This window comes from Canis lupus, chromosome 11 (assembly GCF_011100685.1).
Source record: "Canis lupus familiaris isolate Mischka breed German Shepherd chromosome 11, alternate assembly UU_Cfam_GSD_1.0, whole genome shotgun sequence".
Classification (NCBI taxonomy): Eukaryota; Metazoa; Chordata; class Mammalia; order Carnivora; family Canidae; genus Canis; species Canis lupus.
The window spans coordinates 22,776,808-22,803,754 of record NC_049232.1 but is presented as its reverse complement, the minus strand read 5'-3'; the positions used below and the strand labels follow the sequence as shown (position 1 = coordinate 22,803,754).

General features: G+C 37.2%; 1 protein-coding gene across 1 annotated transcript in view; it reads right to left on the bottom strand.

Annotated features, from left to right (window-relative positions):
* SEC24A (SEC24 homolog A, COPII coat complex component) overlaps positions 1-26,947 on the bottom strand; it is a 63,394-nt gene that overhangs the window by 23,163 nt on the left and 13,284 nt on the right. The window contains exons 2-11 of the mRNA XM_038552195.1: positions 22,981-23,472; positions 17,624-17,794; positions 15,025-15,102; positions 14,270-14,430; positions 13,830-14,002; positions 12,450-12,552; positions 10,262-10,388; positions 8,568-8,677; positions 6,647-6,759; positions 4,353-4,471 (exon numbers count right to left, since the gene is read on the bottom strand). Of these exons, the coding sequence (XP_038408123.1) occupies positions 4,353-4,471; positions 6,647-6,759; positions 8,568-8,677; positions 10,262-10,388; positions 12,450-12,552; positions 13,830-14,002; positions 14,270-14,430; positions 15,025-15,102; positions 17,624-17,794; positions 22,981-23,472 (1,647 nt within the window). The remainder of the gene's footprint in view (positions 1-4,352; positions 4,472-6,646; positions 6,760-8,567; positions 8,678-10,261; positions 10,389-12,449; positions 12,553-13,829; positions 14,003-14,269; positions 14,431-15,024; positions 15,103-17,623; positions 17,795-22,980; positions 23,473-26,947) is intronic.

The window sequence follows — 26,947 nt, the reverse complement described above, 5'->3', positions numbered from 1 at the left end:
CGCCTTCAGTCCAAGGCATGATCCTGGAGACCAGGGATCTCCCACATTAGGCTTCCTGCATGGAGCCTGCTTCTCCCCCTGCCTGTGTGTCTCCCACTCTCTCTGTGTGTGTCTCTCATGAATAAATAAAATCTTTTTTAAAAATAATAAAAATAAAAAAACATTTTGGGGTAATTTGGGTGGCACAGCTGGTTAGGTGTATGACTCTTGGTTTCTACTCAGGTCGTGATCTCAGGGTAGTAAGATCAAGCCCCATGTTGGGCTCCACACTTAGCATGGAGTCTGCCTAAGACTTGCTCTCCCCTGCCCCTTCTCCTCCATGCACGAAAGCTCTCTCTCTAAAATAAATCTTTAGGGATGCCTGGGTGGCTCAGCAGTTGAGTGCCTGCCTTTGGCTCAGGGCATGATCCCAGATTCCTGGATTCGAGTCCCACATCAGACTCCTTGCATGCAGCCTGCTTCTCCCTCTGCCTGTGTCTCTGCCTCTCTCTCTCTCTGTCTCTCATGAATAAATAAATAAAATCTTTTAAAAAGTAAAAAAAATAAATCTTTAAAAAATTAAAATAAAAAATCTTTAATAAAAGTTTTATTGAGGGATGCCTGGGTGGCTCAGTGGTTTAGCACCTGCCTTCGGCCCAGGGCATGATCCTGGAGACCCAGGATCAAGTCCCACATCAGGTTCCCTGCAAGGAGCCTGCTTCTCCCTCTGCCTATGTCTCTGCCTCTCTCTCTGGGTCTCTCATGAATAAATAAAAATCTTTAAAAAAAAAAAAGTTTTATTGAGATAGAATTCACATACCATAGAATTCACCCTTGTAGAAGATAACAATTCAGTGATTTTTTAAAAAAATGTATTCACAGAATTGGACAACCATCACCACTAATTCCAGATCCATCTCATTATCCCAAAAAGAAACCCCATGTGAATTAGCAGTCATTCTTCATATCCCTGCCAACTCCCCCACAGCACTAGGCAGCCACCAGTCTATCTCTGGATTTGCCTATGCTGGACATTTCATAATTTTTAAAATATTTTATTTATTTATTTTAGAGAGAAAGGGAGCATACACCATAGGGGTGAGGGGTGGGGAGCAAAGTGAGAGGCAGAGAATCCCAAGCACCCCCAAGATCATTATCTGAGATGAAACCAACAGTCCAATAGCTAATAAATAGACTCTTGATTTCGGCACAGAATGTAGTCACACGGTCATGATTTTGGAGTCGTGAGATCAATCCCCACATCGAGCTCTGCACTCAGTGAGGAGTCTGTTTAGGATTCTCTCTCCCTCTTCCCTTCTCCCCACCCACCACAGGAGTGCACATACTCTCCCTCTCCGAAAGGTATAATCTAAAGAGTCACACAGTATGAGGCCCTTTGTGACTGGCTTCTGACACTCCGCATAATGTTTTTATGATTCATCCATGTTGTGTAGCACCTATCAGTACTTTATTCTTTTATGTTGACAAATAAGATTTCATTGTATGGATACACCTTTTGTTCATCCATTCATCAAATAATGGGCATTAGGGTTTTGGCTATGTTGGTATGAACATGTGTATGCATATTTTTTTTAATAATACATTAGATTTTTTAAAATAATTATTTTAAAAATATTTTATTTATTTATTCATGAGAGACACACAGAGAGAGGCAGAGACACAGGCAGAGGGAGAAGCAGGCTCCATGCAGGGAGCCCGATGTGGGACTCGATCTGGGGTCTCCAGGATCACACCCTGGGCTGAAGGTGGCACTAAACCGCTGAGCCACCTGGGCTGCCCTCGTATGCATATTTTCTTGAGTATGTTGTACATGCTGAGTAGAATTGCTAGGTCATATGGTAACCTAACTTCTGGAGGAAGTGGCAGACTGTTTTCCATAGTGGCCGCAACATTTCCCATCCCAACTAGCAGTGTATGGGGGTTCCAATTTCTCCACTTTCTTGCAAATACTTCACTTGTTACTGTCTTTTTTAAAATATTTTTAAAATATTTAATAGACACAGAGAGAGAGACAGAGACAGAGACACAGAGGGAGAAGCAGGCCTCATGCAGGGAGCCCGACATGGGACTCCACCCCGGGTCTCCAGGATCACACCCTGGGCTGAAGGCAGGCGTAAACTGCTGAGCCACCTGGGCTGCCCCTACTGTTTTTTTTTTTTTTTAAACCCCCACTATGTGACATCCAGCAAGGGACTTTTCATCTATCACCTTATGTATAAAACTGAGAGGATGGACTGCATCAGTGAATTCACAATTTGGCCAATCATCAGAATCACCTGTTCAGTGATTTCATTTTATGCAAAGTAAGTATTTCGGTGAATAGGTTAGAGAATGAATGAGTAACTTGGTGATTTGTTGTGAGATGTAAAATAATCAAGACAAAAGGGGGCTCTCCTCAACTACTGCCCTTTAAAGATGTACATTGAATCCTCACTATTTGTGGATTCCATATTTGCCAGTTTGCCTACTCACAAAAACTTATTTTTAACTCCCAAACCAACACTCGGGCTACTTCCATGGATGTTCAGAAACATGCTCAGGACAGCAAAACAATTTGAGTTTTGAATTTGAGAATTTTCTAATTAGTCTCGTCGTTTTCATTTTTATTTCCCTGGTAACTTAGGATATGGAGTATCTTTTCAAGTGCTTATCAGCCAACTGTTTATAGAAAATATTGAATACTGTGCATTGAGTAAAGACATGTCTATTCAAATCATTTACCCACTTTTTAATTAAGTTGTCTTTTTGGTTAGCTAGAGAATTTCTTTATATAATCTAGATATAAATTCCTGATCAGATATAGGATTTGCAAATATTTTCTCTCGTCCTGTGGATTGTTTTTACTTTTTTGATGGTGAAACACAAAAGTTTTTAATTTGGGGGCACCTGTGTGGCTCAGTCAGTTAAACGGCCAAGTCTTGATTTCATGAGGGTCATGAGATCAAGCCCCAAGGCGGGCTCTACACTCAGTGCAAAGTCAGCTTGAGATTTTCTCCCTGTCCCTCTGCCCCTCCCTCTGCTTATGTGCCCTCACTCTCTCTCTAAAATAAATAAACCTTTAAAAAATTATTTTTTTAAATTTTGAAGAAACCAAGTTTATCTATTTTCCTTTTTTTAAAGGTAATTCTACATCCAACGTCGGGCTCAAATTCAAGACTGCAAGATCAAGAGTTGGATGCTCTACTGATAGAGCTAGCCGGGAGCAGCTATTTTTTCTTTTGTTATGCTTTTGGTGTTAGAGCTAAGAAATCACAACCTAATCCAAGGTCACAAATATTTTCTTTTACTTTCTTCTAACAGTTTTAATTTCACATTCCAGTCTATGATTCATTTTGAGTTAATTTTTCTTAACTGTGGTAAAACACACTTAATATAGAAAATTTACTGCCTTAATTTTTATCTTTCATTTTTTGAAAAATTGATTTTTAAATAAGCTCTACACTCAATGTGAGGCCCCAGCCTCAAAGGCCTCCTTGCCTTTTTAATATGCTAAGGGCCCAACTTCATTCTTTTGCAAGTTTACTTTTCCCAGAACCATTTGTTGAAAAGACTGGCTTCTCCCCATTGAATGGTCTTGATATCCTTGTCAAAAATCAAGTCAGCACAGGGACGTCTGGATGGCTCAGTTGGTTAAGTGTTGGACTGTTGATTTTAGTTCAGGTCATGATTTCAGGGTCATGGGATCAAGCCCTGCATCAGGCCTTGCACTGGGCACCAAGCCTCCTTGAGATTCTTTTCTCCTTATGGCACCCCCGCCCCCACTCATGTGTGTGTGCTCACTTTCTCTCTCAAAAAAACAAAATCAGTTCAGCATATATGTGAGTTTTTTTTTTTAAGACTATCTTTATTTATTTGAGAGAAAGACAAAAATAGTCACAGACATTGAGAGAGAGCACAAGTTGGGGAGAAGAGGGCGAAGCAGGCTTGATCCCAGGACCCTGGGATCATGACTTGAGCCAAGGCAAATGTTTAATCGAATAAGCCACCCATGCACCCCGTATTCCATTATTCTTAACATGTCTATCCTCAGATATTTTTTGAACGAATGAACGAGAAGGGAAAAAGTAACCTACATTTAATCTGAGTTTGAACGTTAACTTGTTTTTGTTTGCCTCAGAATTAACTTTATCTCCATTACTATTTCCTTTTCTGTAAAATGAGGGATTGGAGTAGAGGACTTTTACAATTTCAATAAGCTTATGATTTTATACTCAAGATCTTTTCCCTCAATATATTAGAGTCATATCATACACACCATACATACATATATACATAATGTCAAATACTCATGCTACATTTCTAAAACTGAAAATTCCTAAGGCATTTCAATAATTTAAGTATATACTACATACCTTCGATATCTGAAACGATTAGCATCTGAGGTTGAGAGAGACCTTCTTGAAGACTGTAGAAGTGGATTGTACTATCAAATGTAATGAAGCCAATTTTTGTCCTAGTGTTGCCAGGAAGCCTACAAACAAATTCAGAGAAGTATTGTATCGAGTTGTTTTGTTTTGTTTTGTTTTTTAAGATTTTATTTATTTATTCATGAGAGACACAAAGAGAGAGCCAGAGACACAGGCAGAGGGGGAAGCAGGCTCCCTATGGGGAGCCTGATGCGGGACTCAATCCCAGGACCCCAGGATCATGACCTGAGCCAAAGGCAGACAATCACTGAGCCACCCAGGCATCCCTGCATCAAGTTTCCCATATACATACATATATAAAAATATCTGTGAAAAGTTAACATACAAAGAACTACTTTTGTATTATAGAAATTGTCCCAAGTAAATGTTTAATCCACCTTATGTGCATGAAACATACCCTACCCAAAGTGAAAACACTATGCATAAGCCAAACAATCAACAAAACCCTGCAATAATACAGCAATCCCAAACTCATTACACCTACAGAAAGTTATATCAGTCACATAGGAAATGGTATATAAAAAGATACTTTGAAATATATACAAACCTTTTCATGTTCTTTTTTTTTTAAGATTTTATTTATTTATTCATAAGAGACACACACAGAGAGAGAAAGGGGCAGAGACACAGGCAGAGGGAGGAGCAGGCTCCACGCAGGGAGCCCGATGTGGGACTCGATCCAGGAACTCCAGGATCACACCCTGGGCCGAAGGCAGGCGCTAAACTGCTGGGCCACTGGGGCTGCCCCCTTTTCGTGTTCTTGTAGTGAAAACTTTGTAGATGATTTTATCAAAAATATTTCCAAAAATTACCATTTAGCAACTCTAAAATATTATCTATCTCTCTATTTTTAAGTGGGCTCCATTCACTACCCTGAGATCAACACCTTAGTTGAGATCAGGGATTGGACACTTAACCAACTGAGCCACCCAGGCACCCCTAAAATAAAATATAAATTAGGGTACTGCACATCTGTTCTTATGTTGTTCATCTTAAGAAGAGCAGCAAAAGTGTCTTAAATAACTTAAATATGTGGACCTACAGTTTCTTAAGGAGAGAGATAAACTAGTTTTCATTCTTGTTGTACATTAAAAATACAAATGCTGGCAAGAACAAGAAGGCTCCTTTCGCCCAGGTAAGGGACTTAGTCCATTTCTGGTAAGTTCTGGCTCTTCACATTCTTCCATACCACACAAGAGCACATATTTCATTACAGAAAAGTCATACTAGCTTTTACAGGTTACACTAAGTATCTAAGAACCATTTAAAGTATAAATATTTCGGGACGCCTGGGTGGCTCAGTGGTTGGGCGTCTGTCTTTGGCTGAGGGCATGATCCCAGAGTCCCGGGATAGAGTCCTGCATCGAGTTCCCCACAAAGAGCCTGCTTCTCCCTCTGCCTTATATCTCTGCTTCTCTCTGTGTGTCTCTAATGAATAAATAAAATCTTAGAAAAAAAAAGTATAGATATTTTTAAAACTTAATGGATATGACAATTAAATGCAATGTGTACACACTGTTTGGATTCTTATTTTAACAAATCTGTAATAAAGACATTTCTGACACAAATAAAACCAAAAATTGAACCAGGTATTAAGTCATATTATGGAATTATTGCCAATTTTGTTTGGTGTGATACTTGTATTTTTAGGCTTGAAAATAATCACAAGTAAGAGGTATATGCTGACTGAGAATTGAGTTAAAATACTCAAGGGGAAAAAAGTGTGTATGGGAGGGATTAGATGAAACAAAAACAGATGAACACTAAAAATGTTGAAGTTGAGGGATGGGTACCTGGAAGTCTACTATGTTCTATTTATTACATGTTTGAAGTTTTTCCCTAATAAAAAGTTATAAATAAAAAAATAAATTTGTTTCTCAGAGAATGAGCCCTGAAACAAACCAATTTATTTATTTATTTAATTTTTATTTATTTATGATAGTCACACAGAGAGAGAGAGAGAGGCAGAGACACAGGCAGAGGGAGAAGCAGGCTCCATGCACCGGGAGCCCGACGTGGGACTCGATCCCAGGTCTCCAGGATCGCACCCTGGGCCAAAGGCAGGCGCCAAACCGCTGCACCACCCAGGGATCCCCTGAAACAAACCAATTTAAATGGACTTTTATAACACAATATACAGCTGTTTTTGTATTTTGAAACTATTTATTCATTTTGCAAACACTGTTAGTTTCAAATTTAAACTGAATTAAGATACTTACAAATCCAGATTGTCTAACAAACTCTGGCAAACTGAATTCAAGTATCCTGTTTCAACTGCATTATGAGATACATCAAATACAAAGAGGTACACTGGAGGTTGAGGTGGTCTTAACTGAAGAAAAAAAAGATCTCGTTAAATACATTATCCGGATTAAATCTAAATTTACCATTTCTCCAATCCACCTACAGCAAAACAATAAACATTATTTATAGATTAAATGGAGACAATAATAAACAATAATGGATTCAGAAAATAAAACAGAAAATAACAGGAGTTTTTTACAGGCAAAACTATCTTACATTGTTCTCAGATGCAAAGTTAGAAAAAGAAAAGTGAAGATGTGACTGCCTTAAGTCAGAAGAGTTTTTCTCTAGGACAAGGAGAGAAAATGTAATCAGAGAGCTTCTGGGAATATTAGCAATGATCAATTTCTGTCCTGCATGGTGCTAACACAGGTGTTTATAATCATTTAGTAACCTACACATTTATGATTTATAGACTTTTCCATATGTACACTATATTTCACAATTTAAGGAAATTGCAACTGTAAAAGTGACAAATCAAGTTAGCCTGAGCTGGTTCCTTAACTAACACATTTTATACAAGATCCATAAAAATGTACAACTATATATTTTTTTAATTTATTTTTATTGGTGTTCAATTTACCAACATACAGAATAACCCCCAGTGCCCGTCACCCATTCACTCCCACCCCCCGCCCTCCTCCCCTTCTACCACCCCTAGTTCGTTTCCCAGAGTTAGCAGTCTTTACGTTCTGTCTCCCTTTCTGATATTTCCCACACATTTCTTCTCCCTTCCCTTATATTCCCTTTCACTATTATTTATATTCCCCAAATGAATGAGAACATATAATGTTTGTCCTTCTCTGACTGACTTACTTCACTCAGCTACAACTATATTTTAAAATTCTAAACTCAAAGAATTGTTCTCCAATTCAATAAAAAGCATCAAATAACCACAATGAGAACTGGGCATGGAGTGTACTTTCTAATTTTTTTTTGCACAGACCACTTGACAAATTCAGAGCATCTGTCACCTAAGAGATAAATGAAGAAGGAGCAAAATATCTTGAAATAGGCAAGTTTACAAATTTAAAGGAAGTCAGTTCTGCAAAACTTGGGAGACAAGACACCTCAGGAGGCCAATACAAAAGAACAGATGCTTCTGATTTTCTGGCTTTAATTCAACAAAGAGACAGCTGCACTAGGAAAAACTATTACCAACCGTTGAAATATCACAAAACTGTGACTACAGTGTCTTCTACATTGAACTTTCTGTGGTGAAAAGAAAATGAACCTTCATAATTTCTATTTCCCATTGCCCAGACAGATATTATTCCATAAAAACATAAGATAAAATAAAATATATAAAGTTGAGGTTATGTCTTATCTTCACATTCCCTCTATTAAGAGGCAACTATGGTATGGTGAAAGAGTAACCAAACCAAAAGGCATAGATTTTTACCCAAGATCTCCCAACTTGCTTTGTAAAATGTAAAGTGCCAGTTAAACATTAGGCATAATTATTTTTTTTTAAATGCAAGACCTCAGATACTCAACATAAAATTTTTTTTTTATTTTTTTTTAATTTATTTATGATAGTCACACAGAGAGAGAGAGAGAGAGAGAGAGAGAGGCGGAGACATAGGCAGAGGGAGAAGCAGGCTCCATGCACCGGGAGCCCGACGTGGGACTCGATCCTGGGTCTCCAAGATCACGCCCTGGGCCAAAGGCAGGCGCTAAACCACTGCGCCACCCAGGGATCCCTCAACATAAAATTTTGTTAAAGAATGCTACAATGTTTTATTTAAGGTTCAGTGTTAAAATAAATAAATAAATAAATAAATAAATAAATCTCAGTGTTAAATAAATATGTTATATAAAAAAATAAAAGCTTACCATGTATTCTGAAGGAGCCATAAACTCAATTGTAGCATTCTGAACTTCAGGCCTTCTATGAGGTTCTCCATAAACTCTGGTCAAAGGGTTGTACATGAATTCCTCAGGAACTGTAAGTTAACAATATACAATGATAAAACTGAAAGGATTAAGTATTATATTATCTTGCACTTAGCTGTTTTCTTAATTTGAGCATTTATAGATAAGTCAATACAGACTAAATATTAAGGGATAAATATACTTTGTTTTTGAGTTCTGCTTTTATAGCCACAATCACAGTGATTTTTCTTTTTCTATCTTCTAATATGCTATCTTAATTCTTGCTAATACTGCTTTCCTGAAACAGCTTGAAAGGATAAAAACTCATTAAATACCAATTATTATCTTAAACATGAGACTAAATTTTGTCTTAAATTTCGTAATGGTACACTTGACATGAAATGTATAGACTCTGGCTGCCCCTACACAAAGCGATGGTGAAAATACTTTATAAGCTAAAGCTAAAGCCTAACAGTTCTGTGAATTCCATTAATTAATGAGGTCTTTATGGAACATCAGTTGCCTACCACTTATAATACAATACACTAGTGCTCAAAGAATATTTTCTAAATTATCATTACATTTGTCTTCCCACTAACTGTTTAGAAATTCAAATTCCTGTATATGTTGAAGGGTAATCCATAGTTCATGAAATGTTCTGGGCTGCATACTAAAGTAACTTCTATCTTTATTATAATTTTATAACATTATAATTTTATTTCACATACTGAAGCACATATACATAAGATTTTAAAGGCATACCAAACATCATACATACATTTTCTAAATTATTAGAGAGTAAAAATAATGTTCTTACTCTTCGCTTACTTTACTCCTAAAAAACTTAAGAATGTTTTTTAAAAATCTCTTAAATTTCCCATTTCCCAATGCTTAATGAAATTTCCTTCCAAACAGAGACCCAGTTTTCTTTTTTTAATTTTTTTTTTAAAAAGTTCTATGTACAACATGGGGCTTGAACTTACTACCGCAAGAACAAGAGTCACATGCTCCACTGACTAAGCCAGCCAGGTACCCCAGAAACCTAATTTTCAATATTAATATCAGTATACCCTTTTTCCTCTCTAATCCTGATAAAATGTTATTGTTTAGTTGATACTCCTTAAACATAGACTGTAAACAGCTCTGAAAGAGATGTCTTCTCCTTCAATTACTGAAAAAACTACATTCAACTAACCTTCTAGCACTGCCCACCTCCCTTCATACAGCAGTGAATGAAGCTAGCTAATGCCCACCTCCCTTCATACAGCAGTGAATGAAGCAGCTATTCTGTGGACTTATTTTCTTTTACTCTAGAGGAAAGGCATGGGACAATTTCTAAATAAAAATATTTCTTAAATTATAGGCTTAAATAATACCATGAAATATGCCATTTATTATATACCCAATATAATAATGTGAAAAAGTGGTATCAAATATTACTACATTCTTTGCTCAAAAAGTATAAATGTGTGTGTGTATACACACACACACACACACACACACACACAGAAAAGTTAACAGAAGTTATATCTGAATGGAAGGACTACAGGTAAGTAAGACAGAGTATTGTTTGTTTGGATTTTAACTTCACATTTGTGGTATCTGCTTTCCCTAAAACGCAAAGTGAAATTTGTAAATATTTAAAAAAAACATACCATCATTGACTCGGTAACATAAGTTACACTTCCATCTCCTTTGATCAAGAAAGTTGACAAAAGGGTTGATATATGTCCTACAGGAGCGGCATCTCACAATTGTACTGGAGGTCACCACAGGCAATTGCTAAAAAAACAAAACTAATTTTTTAAAGGCAGTGATCATCATGTCTAAAGGCCAAACATTAAACCATACCTCCCAAGTAACTTCTGAAATACTGTAATTTTGGAGAAAAAAACCAAAGGGTAAAAGGAGGTGTTCAAATTGTCCCATACAAAAAATTATGTAGCTAAAATGTACTGATTTTTAAAACTACTCTTTTTCTCCAGGAACATTCTCATTTAATCTTGCCTTTTAAAAAGCATTTATTTTCTCCTTAAATATTTATATTCTAAGACCAATGAAATGACCAAGTAAATTATTAGAAATTTTCTTCAAGTTACATTAAGAGGCTTACTAAGTTTGAATAAAAGAACTGTCACAAAGTAAGGTAAGGATAAATTATATTTAAATATTGAATTAAACTCTGCTGTTATACTTCTATTTAAAGTTTATCCTGGGGCACCTGGGTGGCTCAGTTAGTTAAGTGTCTGCCTCTGGCTCAGGTCATGATCTCAGGATCCTAGGATGGGGCCTCACAAGCTCCCTGCTCAGTAGGGGAATCTGCTTCTTCCTCTGCCCCTGCCCCTGCTTGTGTTCTCTCTCTTGTTCACACTCTCTCTCTCAAATAAAATAATAAATTAATTAATTAATTAAAGTTTATCCTTCACATTAAAAGTTCTCAAATCTTTTTTTTTTTTAATTTTTATTTATTTATGATAGTCACAGAGAGAGAGAGAGAGAGAGAGGCAGAGACATAGGCAGAGGGAGAAGCAGGCTCCATGCACCGGGAGCCCGACGTGGGATTCGATCCCGGGTCTCCAGGATCGCACCCTGGGCCAAAGGCAGGCGCTAAACTGCCGCACCACCCAGGGATCCCAAAAGTTCTTAAATCTTAATATAAATTTGTTTTGGGATAGCCACTTCACTTATGTAATGATCCTCTCAAAAGTAAGTCAAGGTCCCAGAGCCTATGACAAAAGTAGAAGGGCTTCTTTGTTCTTCCCATGTGAGCAGAGGGAACGGCTTCCCAAAGAAACATACTTAATCCAAGAATGGCAGAAGTGGGAGACTGGGTACAGTATTTTTTTTTAATATTTTATTTAATTTCAGAGACAGAGTGAACAAGAGAGAGAAAATGAGAGAAAGCACACATGAGCAGGGGGAGGTGTAGAGAGATAGGGAAGCAGACCATACTCTCTACCCCTGTGGGGACAGGGAGCCCAAGGCAGGGCTCGATCCTTGGACTCTGCGATCATGACCTGAGCTGAAGGCAAATGCTAAACCAACTGAGCCACCAGGCACCCCCTGGGTAAAGTATTTTATTTTATTTTTAGTTATTTATACATTTATTTTTTAAGATTTTATTCATTATTCATGAGAGAGAGAGAGAGGCAGAGACACAGCCAGTGGGAGAAGCAGGTGCCCTGCGGGGAGCCCCATAACAGCCTTGATCCCAGGCTGCTGGGATCACGACCTGAGCCAAAGGCAGACACTCCACCACTGAGCTTCCTAGGCACCCTGGGTAAAGTATTTTATTTTATTTTTTAAAAGATTTTATTTTATTTTATGTTTTTAAAGATTTTATTTTTATTTTATTTTTTAAAATATTTTATTTATTCATGAGATATTTTATTTATATTTGAGAGAGAGACAGAGACAGAGATAGCGACAAAAAGCACAAGTGGGGATGAAAAGAAGCAGGCTTCCTGCCAAGCAAGGAGCCCAATACTGGGCTCCATCCCGGGACTCTGGGATTATGACCTGAGCTGAAGGCAGACGCGTAACCATCTAAGCCACCCAGACACCCCAATTTATAACTTTTTAAAATAGCATGGTTTATTTTTTTTCATTGCCTTTATTCTATTCAGTACCTCTTGAGTTTTTCAAAAATAGGCTTATTTTGCCTAATTTTGAAGTGTTTGGTAATAAAGGTGATGGCCAAATTAGAAATAAAGGAACTTGTCAATGGTCAAATTCCTAAAGATTGCTCAGAAATTCTATATGTGATTCTTGCACTACTATAGAAAATTCCTCACCATCAAAATAATTTTGCATTAGACATTTACTTTCATTAGTGAAACATACCACTAGGTCTTTGAAAGGATGAAGCAGCAGTCCCAAAGGAAGTTTGGCTTTATTCAGTAAGGCCTGAGTCTGAGGAATGCTAGTCAGCGTGCATCGAAATAACCTATACCAAAGGAAAAATCATGTATCAAAATAAATTTTTTTCTTTTTAAAAATCATGTGTCAGTTGTTGCTATGATTATTTCTGGACCAAAGAAAGTGGTGAAAGGTACACATTTTAACAGTGGATCAAATTACAAAGAAACATTTCAATTATCCCTCTCAAATTTTATCCAATTAAATATTTATGTCCTACTCAGAAAGAGAGGCAGTATAATTAGTTGCAACCCAGTTGTATAATAGAACCAAAATAAAATATCTTCTTGGCTTGGCTTATTCATAAAAGACAATCTGGACTAACATATGACATACTTTTCTTTATATAAATCTAAATTACGCTGGAATTACAAGGTGATGACAATGTGCAAGTGCAAATTTAAGTTTATTACCAAAAAGATCAGTTTTGTTGAAGGTTCTAAAAAGACCGTTTAAGAATAACAAAATTAAGTATATCAGAGAGTTATCACCACATACATTTAAAAAAAATTTTTTTAAAGATTTTTATTTATTCATTCATAGAGACACAGAGAGAGAGAGGCAGAGACACAGGCAGAGGGAGAAGCAGGCTCCACGCAGAGAGCCCAACGAGGAACTCGATCCAGGGTCTCCAGGATCATGCCCTGGGCTGCAGGCGGCGCTAAACTGCTGTGCCACCGGGGCTGCCCTCACCACATACATTTAAACTAATGATCCACTTTAAGAGACAAAAAAAGTATTATGTTTGTTATGAAAAATAATTTAAAATGAGAGCAATAAAGGATTATATAGAATCAAATCCCCATACTTTGTTTTTTTTTTGTTTTTTTAATTTTTTATTTATTTATGATAGTCACACACAGAGAGAGAGAGAGAGGCAGAGACACAGGCAGAGGGAAAAGCAGGCTCCATGCACCGGGAGCCCGATGTGGGATTCGATCCCGGGTCTCCAGGATCGCGCCCTGGGCCAAAGGCAGGCGCCAAACCGCTGTGCACCACCCAGGGATCCCAAATCCCCATACTTTGGACTTTAAAATATTGTATTCACCGCCATGATAATGAGATGTCATAGTCCCATTAAAGCTCATAATAGCAATTATCAGCTTAGAAATTACAACCTTATTTCTTGAGCTAGAACATTTCAAATATCAAGTAAGCAATTAACAGAGTTCTTTTTTCTACATGAAAAGTTATTTTCATAAATTAAAGTTTGTACAGTTTATTCCTAATACATGAAGCCCCCAAAATCCAAAATTTCTAGGATAAAATATCATACTTAAGAAGAAATGCTATTTGAAGCCTTACTCTGGGTTACAATTGAGTTTCTGGATATCTTCATGCAAATTTGGAACAGGAGGCTGCAAAGGTGTTGATGGAAGCATGTTTCTTTCTTGAAGAAGATTGATAACTCTTAGCCCCTCTGGATGTAGACTTAATCCACTCATGCTTGCAGTTAAATGATTAGCACCTAAGGGAGTCTAAAAATACAAAATTTCAAAGTAACTAGACTTTATAATGTTAAGGACTTGGTTACTGGATTTCACTCTAAATAACAAAGCCAATCTAGATATCCTGGTCAATCTTTTTGGTTCTGGGGATATGTAATAAAACATAAGTCTTATGAAATAACCACTATCCTAATTGGTTAGAAGTATTAATTACACCTTCCTAAAACTTACATCTACATAGTTTAAATCAAAAGATGGAAAATTGGTAAAGAAACAAATCACAACCAAAAAGTTTACCTGAGTAAAGCCCTGTGGCCCACTTGAGTAATTCAAGGAAGAGGGTGGCATTCCAGTTGTACTAGGTGGTGCAGTGTTCTGATAACCAGGTGGTAAGGAGGGATATGAATATCCAACACTTCGGCTCATTGTGGGATTCTTATTAGCATACTGTGGTGTTGCTAGAAACAAGGTAACTTTTAAGTTCTATTTTATACTCCAGAATACTTTAAATAAACACCTAACTCTAAAATCCCTCAGGTAATTTAATACTTACATTTATCACATTTGCAACATAAGACAAATAAACAATACTAACAAAGTAATAGCAATGATTAATAATCCAGTTAATGTAGACTATAGCCATAAACATACAAAAATGAACTTGGTATATAAAAAAAAGCTTGATACAGTTAATTTACTTTTGTATCATTTACTAAACTTTATATTCAGACTAAAATTCTAATTCAAAACACTTCAGTGAAAACATATTAATGTTCAACTCGTTAAACAGAATAAATGTATTTATATAGATTTAATTGATAAAAATACTCTGGAGCCATATCATAATAAAGCCCATAATCCCAATTCTGAAAGGAAAAAAAAGAAAACTAAAAAAAAAAATGGATATAAAAAATGCTACCATAAGGTATTGTTGTATGACATGATTATGAATTTTTTCTTCACTGTTTCCTATAATGAACACATACTAAAACAAAGAAAACAGAAAAAAAACCCCAAAAAAATAAAAAAAAACAGCTTTCATAGCATCTCACCCAAGAAGCCACCGCCTTCAATTTCATCGTAACTATTGTGAACCACCATAGATCCATTATTGGTATTTGATGCAATACCTAAAAAGGAAGTTTATTAATAATATTTAAACTAGAACAATTATAACAATTTCTGAAAATTCTGAACTAATGTCTAAAATTGAACATAACATTCTAAGTACTTTAACCCACAGCCCAGGAAAAGTGTCAAATGTTGAAATAAAAAATTCAAACAATTCAAGTTTTTAAATATAGAAAACATACATTTAAAAAAAGAAAAGAAATCATACATTTTAAATAATTTTATGAACTTCTAAAACAGATGGTCTTTGTGCAGTTTATAAAATTATACACTATCTGAAAGATTTCAGCAGTTGAGAGCAGCATTAAAAACCTTTAAAGAAAAAAAAAAAACCTTTAAAGAATCATAAAAAGGGATCCCTGGGTGGCGAAGCGGTTTGGCGCCTGCCTTTGGCCCAGGGCGCGATCCTGGTAGACCCGGGATCGAATCCCACATCGGGCTCCCGATGCATGAAGCCTGCTTCTCCCTCTGCCTGTGTCTCTGTGCCTCTCTCTCTCTCTCTGTGACTATCATAAATAAATAAAAATTTAAAAAAAAATTTAAGGGATCCCTGGGTGGCGCAGCGGTTTAGCGCCTGCCTTTGGCCCAGGGCGCGATCCTGGAGACCCGGAATCGAGTCCCACGTCGGGCTCCCGGTGCATGGAGCCTGCCTCTCCCTCTGCCTGTGTCTCTGCCTCTCTCTCTCTCTCTCTGTGTGTGACTATCATAAATAAAAAAAAAAAAATTTAAAAAAAAATTTAAAAAAATAAAAAAAATAAAAAATAAAAAAAAATTTAAAAACCTTTAAAGAGCAGTACACAACAAAAAAAGTTATCAAAATCAATACTATTTAAAAAATAAATTATGAAGATAAAAATACTTTTTTTTTTTCAAAATATGGAACACAGTGGAATCTAGAATTAATTTGAAGGTGATATAAATAAATCACAATGATTGCTTTCTTCTGGGGAACAGCCACTAAAATAAATAAAAATCTTAACTTTCTTTCCCCTCATTTTAAAGACTTAAAGATAAATGCCAGGGACATCTGATTATGAAGAATCTATCTATTTCTAGATACCTCTATTACTTATGAGCTCTAACTTGGGTATAGAAGAAACTAAACTTAGTGAACAGCATCAACCTTTAGCTTCTAAGTACAAAGGTGCCAACTTTTAATAGTCATTCTAACACCAAATAGATTAAGTTTAATAGTTTCAATAAAACCAACTTCTTGGGCAGCCTGGGTGGCACAGAGGTTTAGCGCCACCTTCAGTCCAAGGATTGAGTCCCATGTGGGGCTCCCCGCATGAAGCCTGCTTCTCCCTCTGCCTGTGTCTCTGCCTCTCTCTCTCTTTCTCATGAATAAATAAAATAAAATCTTAAAAAAAAACCAAACCCAACTTCTTTCCAGTTCTCAAGACCACCATGACTTTAACCATGAGTTGATACAGAAAACTTTAGTAAAACTGTTTATAGGGATCCCTGGGTGGCTCAGCAGTTTAGTGCCTGCCTTTGGCCCAGGGCCCAATCCTGAAGACCCAGGATCGAGTCCCGCGTCAGGCTCCTGGCATAGAGCCTGCTTCTCCCTCTGCCTGTGTCTCTGCCTCTCTCTCTCTCTCTATGTCTATCATGAATAAATAAATAAAATCTTAAAAAAAAAGTTTATAAAAGTAAACAAAACCATTGGGTGTATTTTTAGTTGGTTAAAAATGCAAATATTTATTGTAGCTTAATTTTTAAAGTTATAATGTGGCAAACAATGGGACATTATCATTTTGTTACTCATCATTAACACCATTGTTTTCAAAATATTTACAAGTTGGTCTTTTCTCTACTTAAAATACTTAAAAAAAAAAGGAAATGCTAGAAGAAAAAATAAAAATAATATTTATTATATTCAGTAGTAGGATATGCACAGTAGTTTTTCCACTCCTGCTTTCGTATTTCCACATTTTGCTGCAATGGTTAGGCTAAAATCAAATTTTTTACTTGACAAAATATATTGTTTAAACTAATAAACTTGTATTTTTTAAGTTATATCTGAAGATAATGCTTTAAAAGATGTTACTGAAAGAAAAAAAACATGTTACTGTTTATATGTAACTTCAAAATACTTGCATATTTTACTTTTTATTTATGCTCATAAATATTTGTTGACATTTACAATAATAAATGTCATAAGTCAAAATACTGCTTCTATGGAAAAGAGCCAATATATTAAAAGGATAGTTCTAATACCATGCCTAGAGAAGCAGAAATTCTCCTCTCATCTTCATCCGCCAAAAGGCACCTAACTTTACAGCTAAAATTGTTAAAATCTGCCCAGCAACAAAAAAAGTTAATAGCAGTAGTTCCCAAATACTAGGCCTAGCACAGGGTAGTAGAATCCTAAGGGGCTTTTTTAAAACTCTAAATTTCTGAAGGCCATCCTTAATCAAAACAACCATATTTTCTGGAAAAGGTATTATGTAAATGAACATAATTAATATTCATCCTTCTACAAGTCAAAACTTAAGAACTTGGTTTTGCCTTGCTTACCTTCTTGGTTGACAGCTGAATTAAATGAGGGCTGGGTTACAGCTCTTTGTGATGATTTTTGAGGAGTGAGGGCCCTCACTGGAAGTGGTCCTCCAGTTGGAGGGGGCCCAAGAGGAGCTCCTGGTTGGAAAGTGGTAGGCAGAGGTGGATTCACTAAGGGAGGTGCAGAACCTATAGAAACAGTTTTTCACAAGTCACTTAAAAACTTAAGAAAAAGGGCAAAACAGCCTTTTACCAAATATGAGTAACTTTCAAATTTATATTTTAATTAAAATCACCAACAAAATACCAGGAATATGTTACCTGCCCAGGTTTATGACTTTTTCATTTATATGCATGCTTTACACATTTACAAGTCTCTTTTATATGCTTATTTGCCAATTATTAAAGCAGCATCAAATCACTTAAAGGGTAGATATAATGTCCTGTTTATTGATTAATTTTTTATTAACTGGTCACAGAGGTTCAACAAGGCCATATCAAATATTCCAATAGAAATTAACATAAATAAAATGTTATCCATGGCCTGTTAATGTATCCATTCAATTAACATCAACATCAACTAGAAAGCTTGACAGCTTTCTAAAACTAAAAACTATTGTGGTTATTCTAAATTCTCCAAGTTTTATTTCATTTTGCTTCATTTTAATTGAGGCACAACCTGTTAAAATGGGATTATAAATTTGTATCTTGTTCCATGTTTACCTAGTTATAATTAAAGGTAGTTTACTCTTAATGATGGTTCAAAGACTGTATTAAGAATAGTCCCTAGGGGCTCCTAGATGCCCCAGTTGAGTGATGGACTCTTCTTGATTTTGGCTCAGGTCATAATCTCAGGGTCGTGGGATAGAGGCCTGTGTGGGAGTCTGCACTGAACATGAAGCCTGCTTAAGGTTCTCTCTCTCCCTCTTCCTCTGTCCCTCTCTCTGCCTCTGCTCAGGAGTGCTCCCTGTCTTAAAAAAAAAAAAAAAAAAAGGGCACCCCCCTCTCTCACTCAAAAAGAAAGAAAGTAAAGAACACTCCCTGGGCTTAAAAATCAGGAAATGAGGGCAGCCCGGGTGGCTCAGTGGTTTAGCGCCGCCTTCAGCCCAGGGCCTGATCCTGGGGACCTGGGATCGAGTCCCAAGTCGGGCTCCCTGCATGAGCCTGTTTCTCCCTCTGCCTGTGTCTCTGCCCACCCCACCCCCCCGTGTCTCTCATGAATAAATAAAATCTTTTAAAAAATTTAAAAAAAATAAAGCAGAAAACTTTTCTAAAAATCAGGAAATGGGGATCCCTGGGTGGCGCAGCGGTTTAGCGCCTGCCTTTGGCCCAGGGCGCAATCCTGGAGACCCAGGATCGAATCCCACATTGGGCTCCCAGGTGCATGGAGCCTGCTTCTCCCTCTGCCTATGTCTCTGCCTCTCTCTCTCTCTCTCTGTGTGACTATCATAAATAAATGAAAATTAAAAAAAATCAGGAAATGATTTAAAGTATATACTTTATAAAACACTGGTATTCAAGAGGTTTAACAGTACTCATCAAACTAAACTAAGAATGACATGATATCTGTCCTTTATATCTATTAGATCTCGCTGCCTTGATTTTACCAGTTTTCTATAGGACAGTAAGTTCTGATGAGTGTAAAAACATCATCAGTTTCGACAGTTTTTATATATCTCTATGATATCAAAAGTTCTAAAACCCACACCACCTGCTCATTCAAGTCAACAGTGTTCCCACCTTCTCATTTGCCAAAGAAGAGGAACAAAGTAGACAAAACAGATAAAATACTAGTGTTAAGAATGTGATTAATTTTTCATTCCAGGACTTTTTTTAATCCTCTGAATTTGTAAGTGAAATAGATTATTAATAAGTAAAATTTACTTCTATTCTACCCGTATTTGTAAAACCTTGTAGTTTTTTTAAAATAAGGGAATAAAGATACCCAGATATGAAAATTTTCAATGTTTCTTCAATACTATTCAATTCTCCACGGTCAAACTGAAAAAATGATAGTATTACTGAACCTTATAGCTCCCAATAAGATGAACTGGTGCCCTGTTGACAACTGAAGACAAAGATTACTGCCCATATAACTCCCTTATCAAGGAAGCACTGATACATATCCAGGGCAATACAGACAAGTCAAAGGAACAAAAGGACAAGGTACACTACCAACTCAGCAGGAGCAAGAATGTATGATACATCTGACCACAAAGGTGTAACAACCTAATGTTCAACCAAATACAAGTGAGCGTAGAGAGATTTTTCAGAGGTTTGGGAAAAAAATTTGAAACTACAACATGCTACATTTCATAAAGTACACATTTCTTTTTCTAGCTGAATAATTTTTTTCCTTTTCAAGTAGGCTACATACTCAGCATGAAGTCCAACGCAAGGGCTTGAACTCATGACCCTGAGATCAAGCCTGAGCTGAGTCCAAGAGTTGGACGCTTAACCAACTGAGCCACCCAGGTGTCCCTCAAGTTGAATAATTCTTATTTGTAATTAATAGCTAGAGTTTTAGAACCTGCCCTCTGATATCTCTAAAGCTAATGTAAAAAATGTTAAAAGATGGGTTATTAGAAAAAAAAAAAAGTCAGGTGGGTCACCCGGGTAGCTCAGTCAGTTAAGCACCTGCCTCACTCAGCTTAGGTCGTGATCCCAGGGTCCTGGGATGGAGCCCTGCTTCGGGCTCTCCTGCTCAATGGGGATTCTGCTTCCTGCTCTGCTCCTGCCCTGTTGATGCCTGCAAATGCTAGCGTGCGTGCTCTCTATCTGAAATAAAAATAAAGTCTTAAAAAAACAAAAAAAAAAAAAAAAAGAAGAAAGAAAAATAGAGAAATTTGATATGTGGACTCAAAACTTAGGATAACCTACAGTTTTGAGAACAGATAATCAGGCACCTACTATGAATGATGTGTTTTTAAAAAAATGAAAGTAAAAAATGAGCAATTTTTTAGAGGTATCTAAGAAAAAAAGAGTAGTCATACATTTATTTAAGGTTCATTTTCTTAGTGCATGTATCTTTCTTTCCTCTTATATAGGAAACTTCTTAAATTTTGTCACCGGCTTATGTCTCTTTCACCACATCTGTGGTGTTGCCTTCTACCTAATGACTTGTGAAACCCCCCGAAATTTCAGATTATTGATAATGTGCTTTTTAATGAGAAAATACGTCTACCACTAAATAATTTTTAAATAGTAGCTTTACCCATTTTCTTGTGGCTCTGGGCAAAGTATTCAAGCCTTACATTTATCTGTAAAAGAGACTGTTGCGAAGATAAGTAAGATATCACATATAAAAGTTTGGTAAAGTGCTGGAAAATAAAAATATTCATTAAATGTTACCTATAGTTATCAACAATGACATGAAAATTCATTAATTTCAACTCACTGATGCTCATGGTGCCAAATGACTAAGAATAAAAGTAATCCAAAGGATTTCAGTTTGACTACTGCAGAAGACTTCTACAAAGAAACCAATTTCTAGAAGCAGCTTTAACCTTTATAGGCCATAATGCAAAATGAATTCACCAGAACCAATGACTGATCAGAGGCTAAGAAAAATAATTTCAGCAGTTAAAATGTATGTAGTATACAGAAATACATATAAAAGGTAGCCATTGACATTATTATTTCATCTGGAAGTTTTTACTAGTTCCTTGACAATGTTGGCTGAACAGAATCAATCTGCAGATCTCAATACAGAATTTTAAAAGCTTTTCAAAGTAACACTATTAACTTTGTTAAGTGTACAAGACACTAATTTTAAAGCTAAATAGGAACAGTGAAATGATTAAGTGAACTTGTGAACTAGATACAAACAAACACTGATGTACAAGCTGATGTATAAAATCCACACAATCCCAATCAAAATCACAGGTGCCTTCTTTGCAAAAATTGACAAGCTAATCCGAAAATTCTTATGGAAATGCCAATGGACCCAGAACAGCCAAAACGAAGTTGGGAGGATACCTGGGTGGCTCAGTCTGTTAAGTGTCTGACTTTGGCTTAGGTCATGATTGTGGGGTCCTGAGATGGAGCCCAAAGTTGAACTTGCTCAGTGGGGAGTCTGCTTCTCCCTCTCCCTCTCCACCCTCTCTGCTTGTGCTCTCTCTCTCTCAAATAAATAAAATCTTAAAAAAAAAGAAAAAAGAAAAAGTTGCAGGAGTCATACTTCCCAAATTCAAAGCTTACTATAAAACCTACAGTAATCAAAACAAAAACAAAAACAAAACACCTACAGTAATCAAGTTGTTTAGTACTAGTATAAAGATAGATATAGATCATTAGAAAAGAATTCAGAGTACAGAAATAAACCTGTACATTTGTGATCAGTTGATTTTCAATAAGGGTGCCAATACCATTCAATGGAAGAAAGAACAGTCTTTCCATCAAATAATCCTGGGACAAATGTATACCTATATGCACAAGAATGAACACCATACACAAAACTCCAAATTGATCAAAGACCTAAATATGAAATCTAAAACTATAAAACTCTTACAAGAAAAGATAAACATAACTCTCTGCCCACTGCTTTCTGACTGCACTTCTGCTAATACCACTCCTCACTACAGAAGTTACTGTCTGTTCTGACCTGCCCCTCTAGGATCCTACAGTTTCTGGGGACCAAAACTGTCTAAGCCATAACAAAAAGATAACCTAAACCTCAGATCCAGACCAAAAAGAGACCACAGGGATTGAGCTTCTTAAGATGGAACCAGTTAGGGACACCTGGGTGGCGGCTGAGCATCTGCCTTCGGCTAAGGGTGTGATCCTGGGTCTGGGGATTGAGTCCCACATCGGGCTCCCTACAGGGTGCCTGCTTCTCCCTCTACCTGTGTCTCTGACTCTCTCTCATGAATAAATAAATAAAATATCTTAAAAAAAAAAATGGAACCCAGTTAATAAAAGTAATGCAAGTCCTAAGGAAGTGGTTCTGCATACACACCTGATTCCCTGAAATATCATGGGTGACTTAAAAAAATACAGAGGAGGGATGCTTGGGTGGCTCAGCAGTTGAACGTCTGCCTGTGGCTCAGAGCCTGATCCTGGATTCCCAGGATCAAGTCCCACATTGGGCTCCTTGCATGAAGGAGCCCTCCCTCCCTCTGCCTGTGTCTCTGCCTCTCTCTCTCTGTGTCTCTCATGAATGAATGAATGAATGAATGAATAAATAAAATTTTTTAAAAAATAGAGGATACCTTCAAAGGAAAAAAGCAAACTATTTTTTTAAAAAAATCAATAGTCCTCCATACATTTTAAAGCTTAAAATATTATAACACCTAAACAAGCAAAATTTTCCCATCCCTACATAGTAAGTACTCCTTTTGAGAACTCTACGAAGAAAAAAAAAAAAAGAACTCTACCTGATTTTGTGAGGTTGTTCTGAAGTGAAGGATCTCCAGAAGAAACATACTGATGACTTGTCAAATTTGTATTCCCAGATATAGTTGGTTGGGATGATGAACGAGGACAATGGTTTATCTGTGATCCTGTGGATGGATAGTTATACTGCCAATTCAAAGGTGGCTGTATGTTGGCTCCAGGAAGAAAGCTACCAGAAGGCATTGGTGTAGCAGCTGGGTTCTGAGAAGTAGGTAGTGGCATTCGGGGAACAGGAACACTGGGAAGTGAAGATGTCACTGGATTAGAAGCCACAGGTGGTCTATAAAGAGTCTGCCCAGGTCCCTGATAATTACTTAATGGAGAAACAGTCTGAGAACCACCATAGTTAGACTGTCCAGAGACTGGATTCAAAGTCTTTGCTGGTATTAGATGAGGGTAGGATCCTGGAAGCTGGGAATTATATCCTTGGTTCACTGACACTTGTGAAGACATCAGTGCATTTTGGACAGGACCTTCCAATAAGATGGAGAAAAATTAGTCTTGCAAACAAAGCAATAAAAATACTTTAAGAAATACAGTAAAACACATGGTACTCTTACAATTCAACAAGAAAAAGACAAATAATCCAATTTTAAAATGAACAAAGGATTCATTCAAATATATTTCCAAAGAGATATACAAATGGCCAATAAGCATATGCAAAAACACCAACATTATTAGTCATTAGAGAAATGCAAATCAAAACCAAGGTGATATAGCACTCACACCAAATAGGATGACCAAAATGAAAAAGACCGTAAACATTTTAGTGTTAACAAGAATGTGGAGAAACTGGAACCCTCACACGTTGCTAGTAGATATGTAGAATGGTGCAACTACAGTGGAAAACAGTTTGGTTATTCCTCAAAGTATTAAACATAGTTTTCCTTTTTTTATATATTTTTATTTATTAACTCATGAGAGACACAGAGAGAGAGAGAGACAGAGACACAGGCAGAGGGAGAAGCAGGCTCCATGCAGGGAGCCAATGTGGGACTCAATCCCGGGTCTCCAGGATCACACCCTGGGCGGAAGGCAGATGCTAAACTGCTGAGCCAGCCAGGCTGCCCTAAACATAGTTTTCATATAATCTAGCATTTCCACTCTTACCTTGCATAAAAACTCGTGTACAGATGTTCATACCATCATTATTCATAATTGCCAAAAAGTGGAAACAACCTAAATGTCCATCAACTGATGAACAGATAAACAAAAGGGGTATATCTATACAATGGGAATTATTTGGTCATTAAAAGGAGTGAAATATTAATGACATTTTACAACATAGATAAACCCTGAAAACATTATGCTGGTCACAAAAGAGCACACATTGGGGACACTGGGTGGCTCAGTGGTTGAGCATCTGCCTTCAGCTCAGGACGTGATCCTGGGATCAAGTCCCGCATTAGGCTCCCTACAGGGAGTTTGTTTCTCCCTCTCCCTCTGCCTGCCTCTGCCTCTCTTTCTGTGTCTCTTGTGAATAAATAAAATCTTTAAAAAAAAAAAAAAAGAGCATACACTGTATGATTCATTGATATAAAACATCCAGAACAGCAAAATCCACAGATACAGAGATTTGTGGTTGCAGGGGATGGGGGAAGGAGGCAGTGGTGAGTACAAATGGAATAGTTTCTTTGGGGGGGGTTATAAAAATATGATAAAATTGATAGTAGTGATGGTTGCAACACCCTGTAAATACACTTAAAAATCACTGAATTGTACATTTTAAAGGTGTTATTAAAAAATCCCTAAAACTATCACTTCTACTCAGGAATATACTGTTATTTCTGTGGCTAAAATTAGACAATAAAAGGAAATAAGATTTTTTTTTTTTAAGATTTTCTTTCTCTCTTTGAGAGAAAGAGCATGAGCATGAGCAGGGAAGAGGGACAGAGGAAGAAAAGGAAACAGACTCCCTGCTGAGCGGGGAGCCCCACATGAAGCTCTATTCTAGGACCCTAGGATCATGACCTGAGCCAAAGGCAAACGCTTAACCAGGATCACACCCTGGGCGGAAGGCAGCCAGGTGCTCCAAGATAAACATTTTTTAAAAGACAGCACTCAGGGGTGCCTGACTGGTTCAGGTGGTAGGGTGTGCAACTCTTTTTTAAATATTTTATTTACTTAGGGACACCTGGGTGTCTCAGTGGTTGAGCATCTGCCTCCAGCTCAAGGCATGATCCTGGAGTCCCGAGATCGAGTCCCACATCGGGCTCCCTGCATGGAGCCTGCTTCTCTCTCTGCCTATGTCTCTGCCTTTCTCTCTGTGTCTCTCATGAATAAATAAATAAAATGTTTAAAAAATTTTTATTTACTTATTTATCTGAGAGGGAAAGAGAGAGGAAGAATGAGGAGGAGCAGGAGACAAGCAGATTCCGTGCTGAGCTTGGAACTCTACTCAAGGCCTGATCTCATGACCCTAAGATCATGACCTGAGCAGAATTCAAAAGTTGGAGGCACATGGGTGGTTCAGTGGCTTAAGCGTCTGCCTTCAGCTCAGGTCATGATCTCATGGTTCAGAGATGAAGCCCTGCCTCAGGCTCCCTGCTCAGCAGAAAGCCTGCTTCTCCCTCTCCCTCTGCCTCCTTCCTCCTACTCATGCTCTGTCTTGATCTCTCAAATAAATAAACAAAATCTTAAAAAAAAAAAAAGGGAAAAGAAAAGAATTCAAGAGTTGAATGCTGGGGAATCCCTGGGTGGCTTAGTGGTTTAGTGCCTGCCCTTGGCCCAGGGTGTGATCCTGGAGTCCTAGGATCAAGTCCCACATCAGGCTCCCTGCATGGAGCCTGCTTCTCCCTCTGCCTGTGTCTCTGCCTCTCTCTCTCTCTCTCTCTCTCTCTGTATCTCATTAATAAATAAATAAAATCTTAAAAAAAAAAAAAGAGTTGGATGCTTAATGCAGTGAACCACCCAAGCACCACAGTCCCTAATCTTTAAATATGTACCTATAACAAAAACCCTCATCTTTGAGTTTAATAAATGTATATGGTAAAGTCACTGTCAACTGACATCAATTACTCCACTTAATGGTGAAATACCTCATAAATAAATAAGCTATTTGAAAATTTCCTACTCCTTTTCCTTTTAGCTCCAGCCACACCTACCCTCTTAATGTTCCTTCCACAAGCTTAATATGCTCCCACCATAGGGTTCTTCACTTTTTACTCTGCCAAGAATGCTGTTCCCCTGGATAATCTCACTCAATCTCTTTATTTTGAATAATCTCCTCAAAGAAGCACTACCTGAACACATCTCAAATAGCATCTTTCATTCTTTTCACCTCTGACCCTGATTTATTTTTCTTTCTAGTGTTAAAGTGACACCACATTATTTATTTATAGTCTATCTCACTATAACATATGGTCCACGAAGATAGGGACTTTATTTGGAGAAATGTGATAATCAACTGTAATAAAGACTAGTTTCTTTTTTTTTTTTTAAGATTTTATTTATTTATTCATAGACACAGAGAGAGAGAGAGAGACAGAGACAGAGAGACAGAGACACAGGCAGAGGGAGAAGCCGACTCTATGCAGGGAGCCCGATGTGGGACTCAATCCCAGGTCTCCAGGATCAGGCCCTGGGCTGAAGGCGGCACTAAACCACTGAGCCACCCAGGCTGCCCAAAGACTAGTTTCAAACGTTATTGTGATCACCTGATGGAATCCGTTAAAAGTAAAAAACTTATTTCATGATATGACACCATGTTAGATATTCTTATAAGCAATACTTTTAAATAAACTTAGGGCACCTGGGTGGCTTAGTCAAACAGCCCACTCTTGATTTCCGCTCAGGTCATGATCTCAGGATTGTGAGATCAAGCCCTACTCAGTGTGGACTTGCTTAAGATTTTCTGTCTCCTTCTGCCCCTACCCCCTTTCACAATTAATTAATTAATTAATTCCCCTCTCAGAATTAATTAATTCTAAATAAATAAATAAGCTAAAA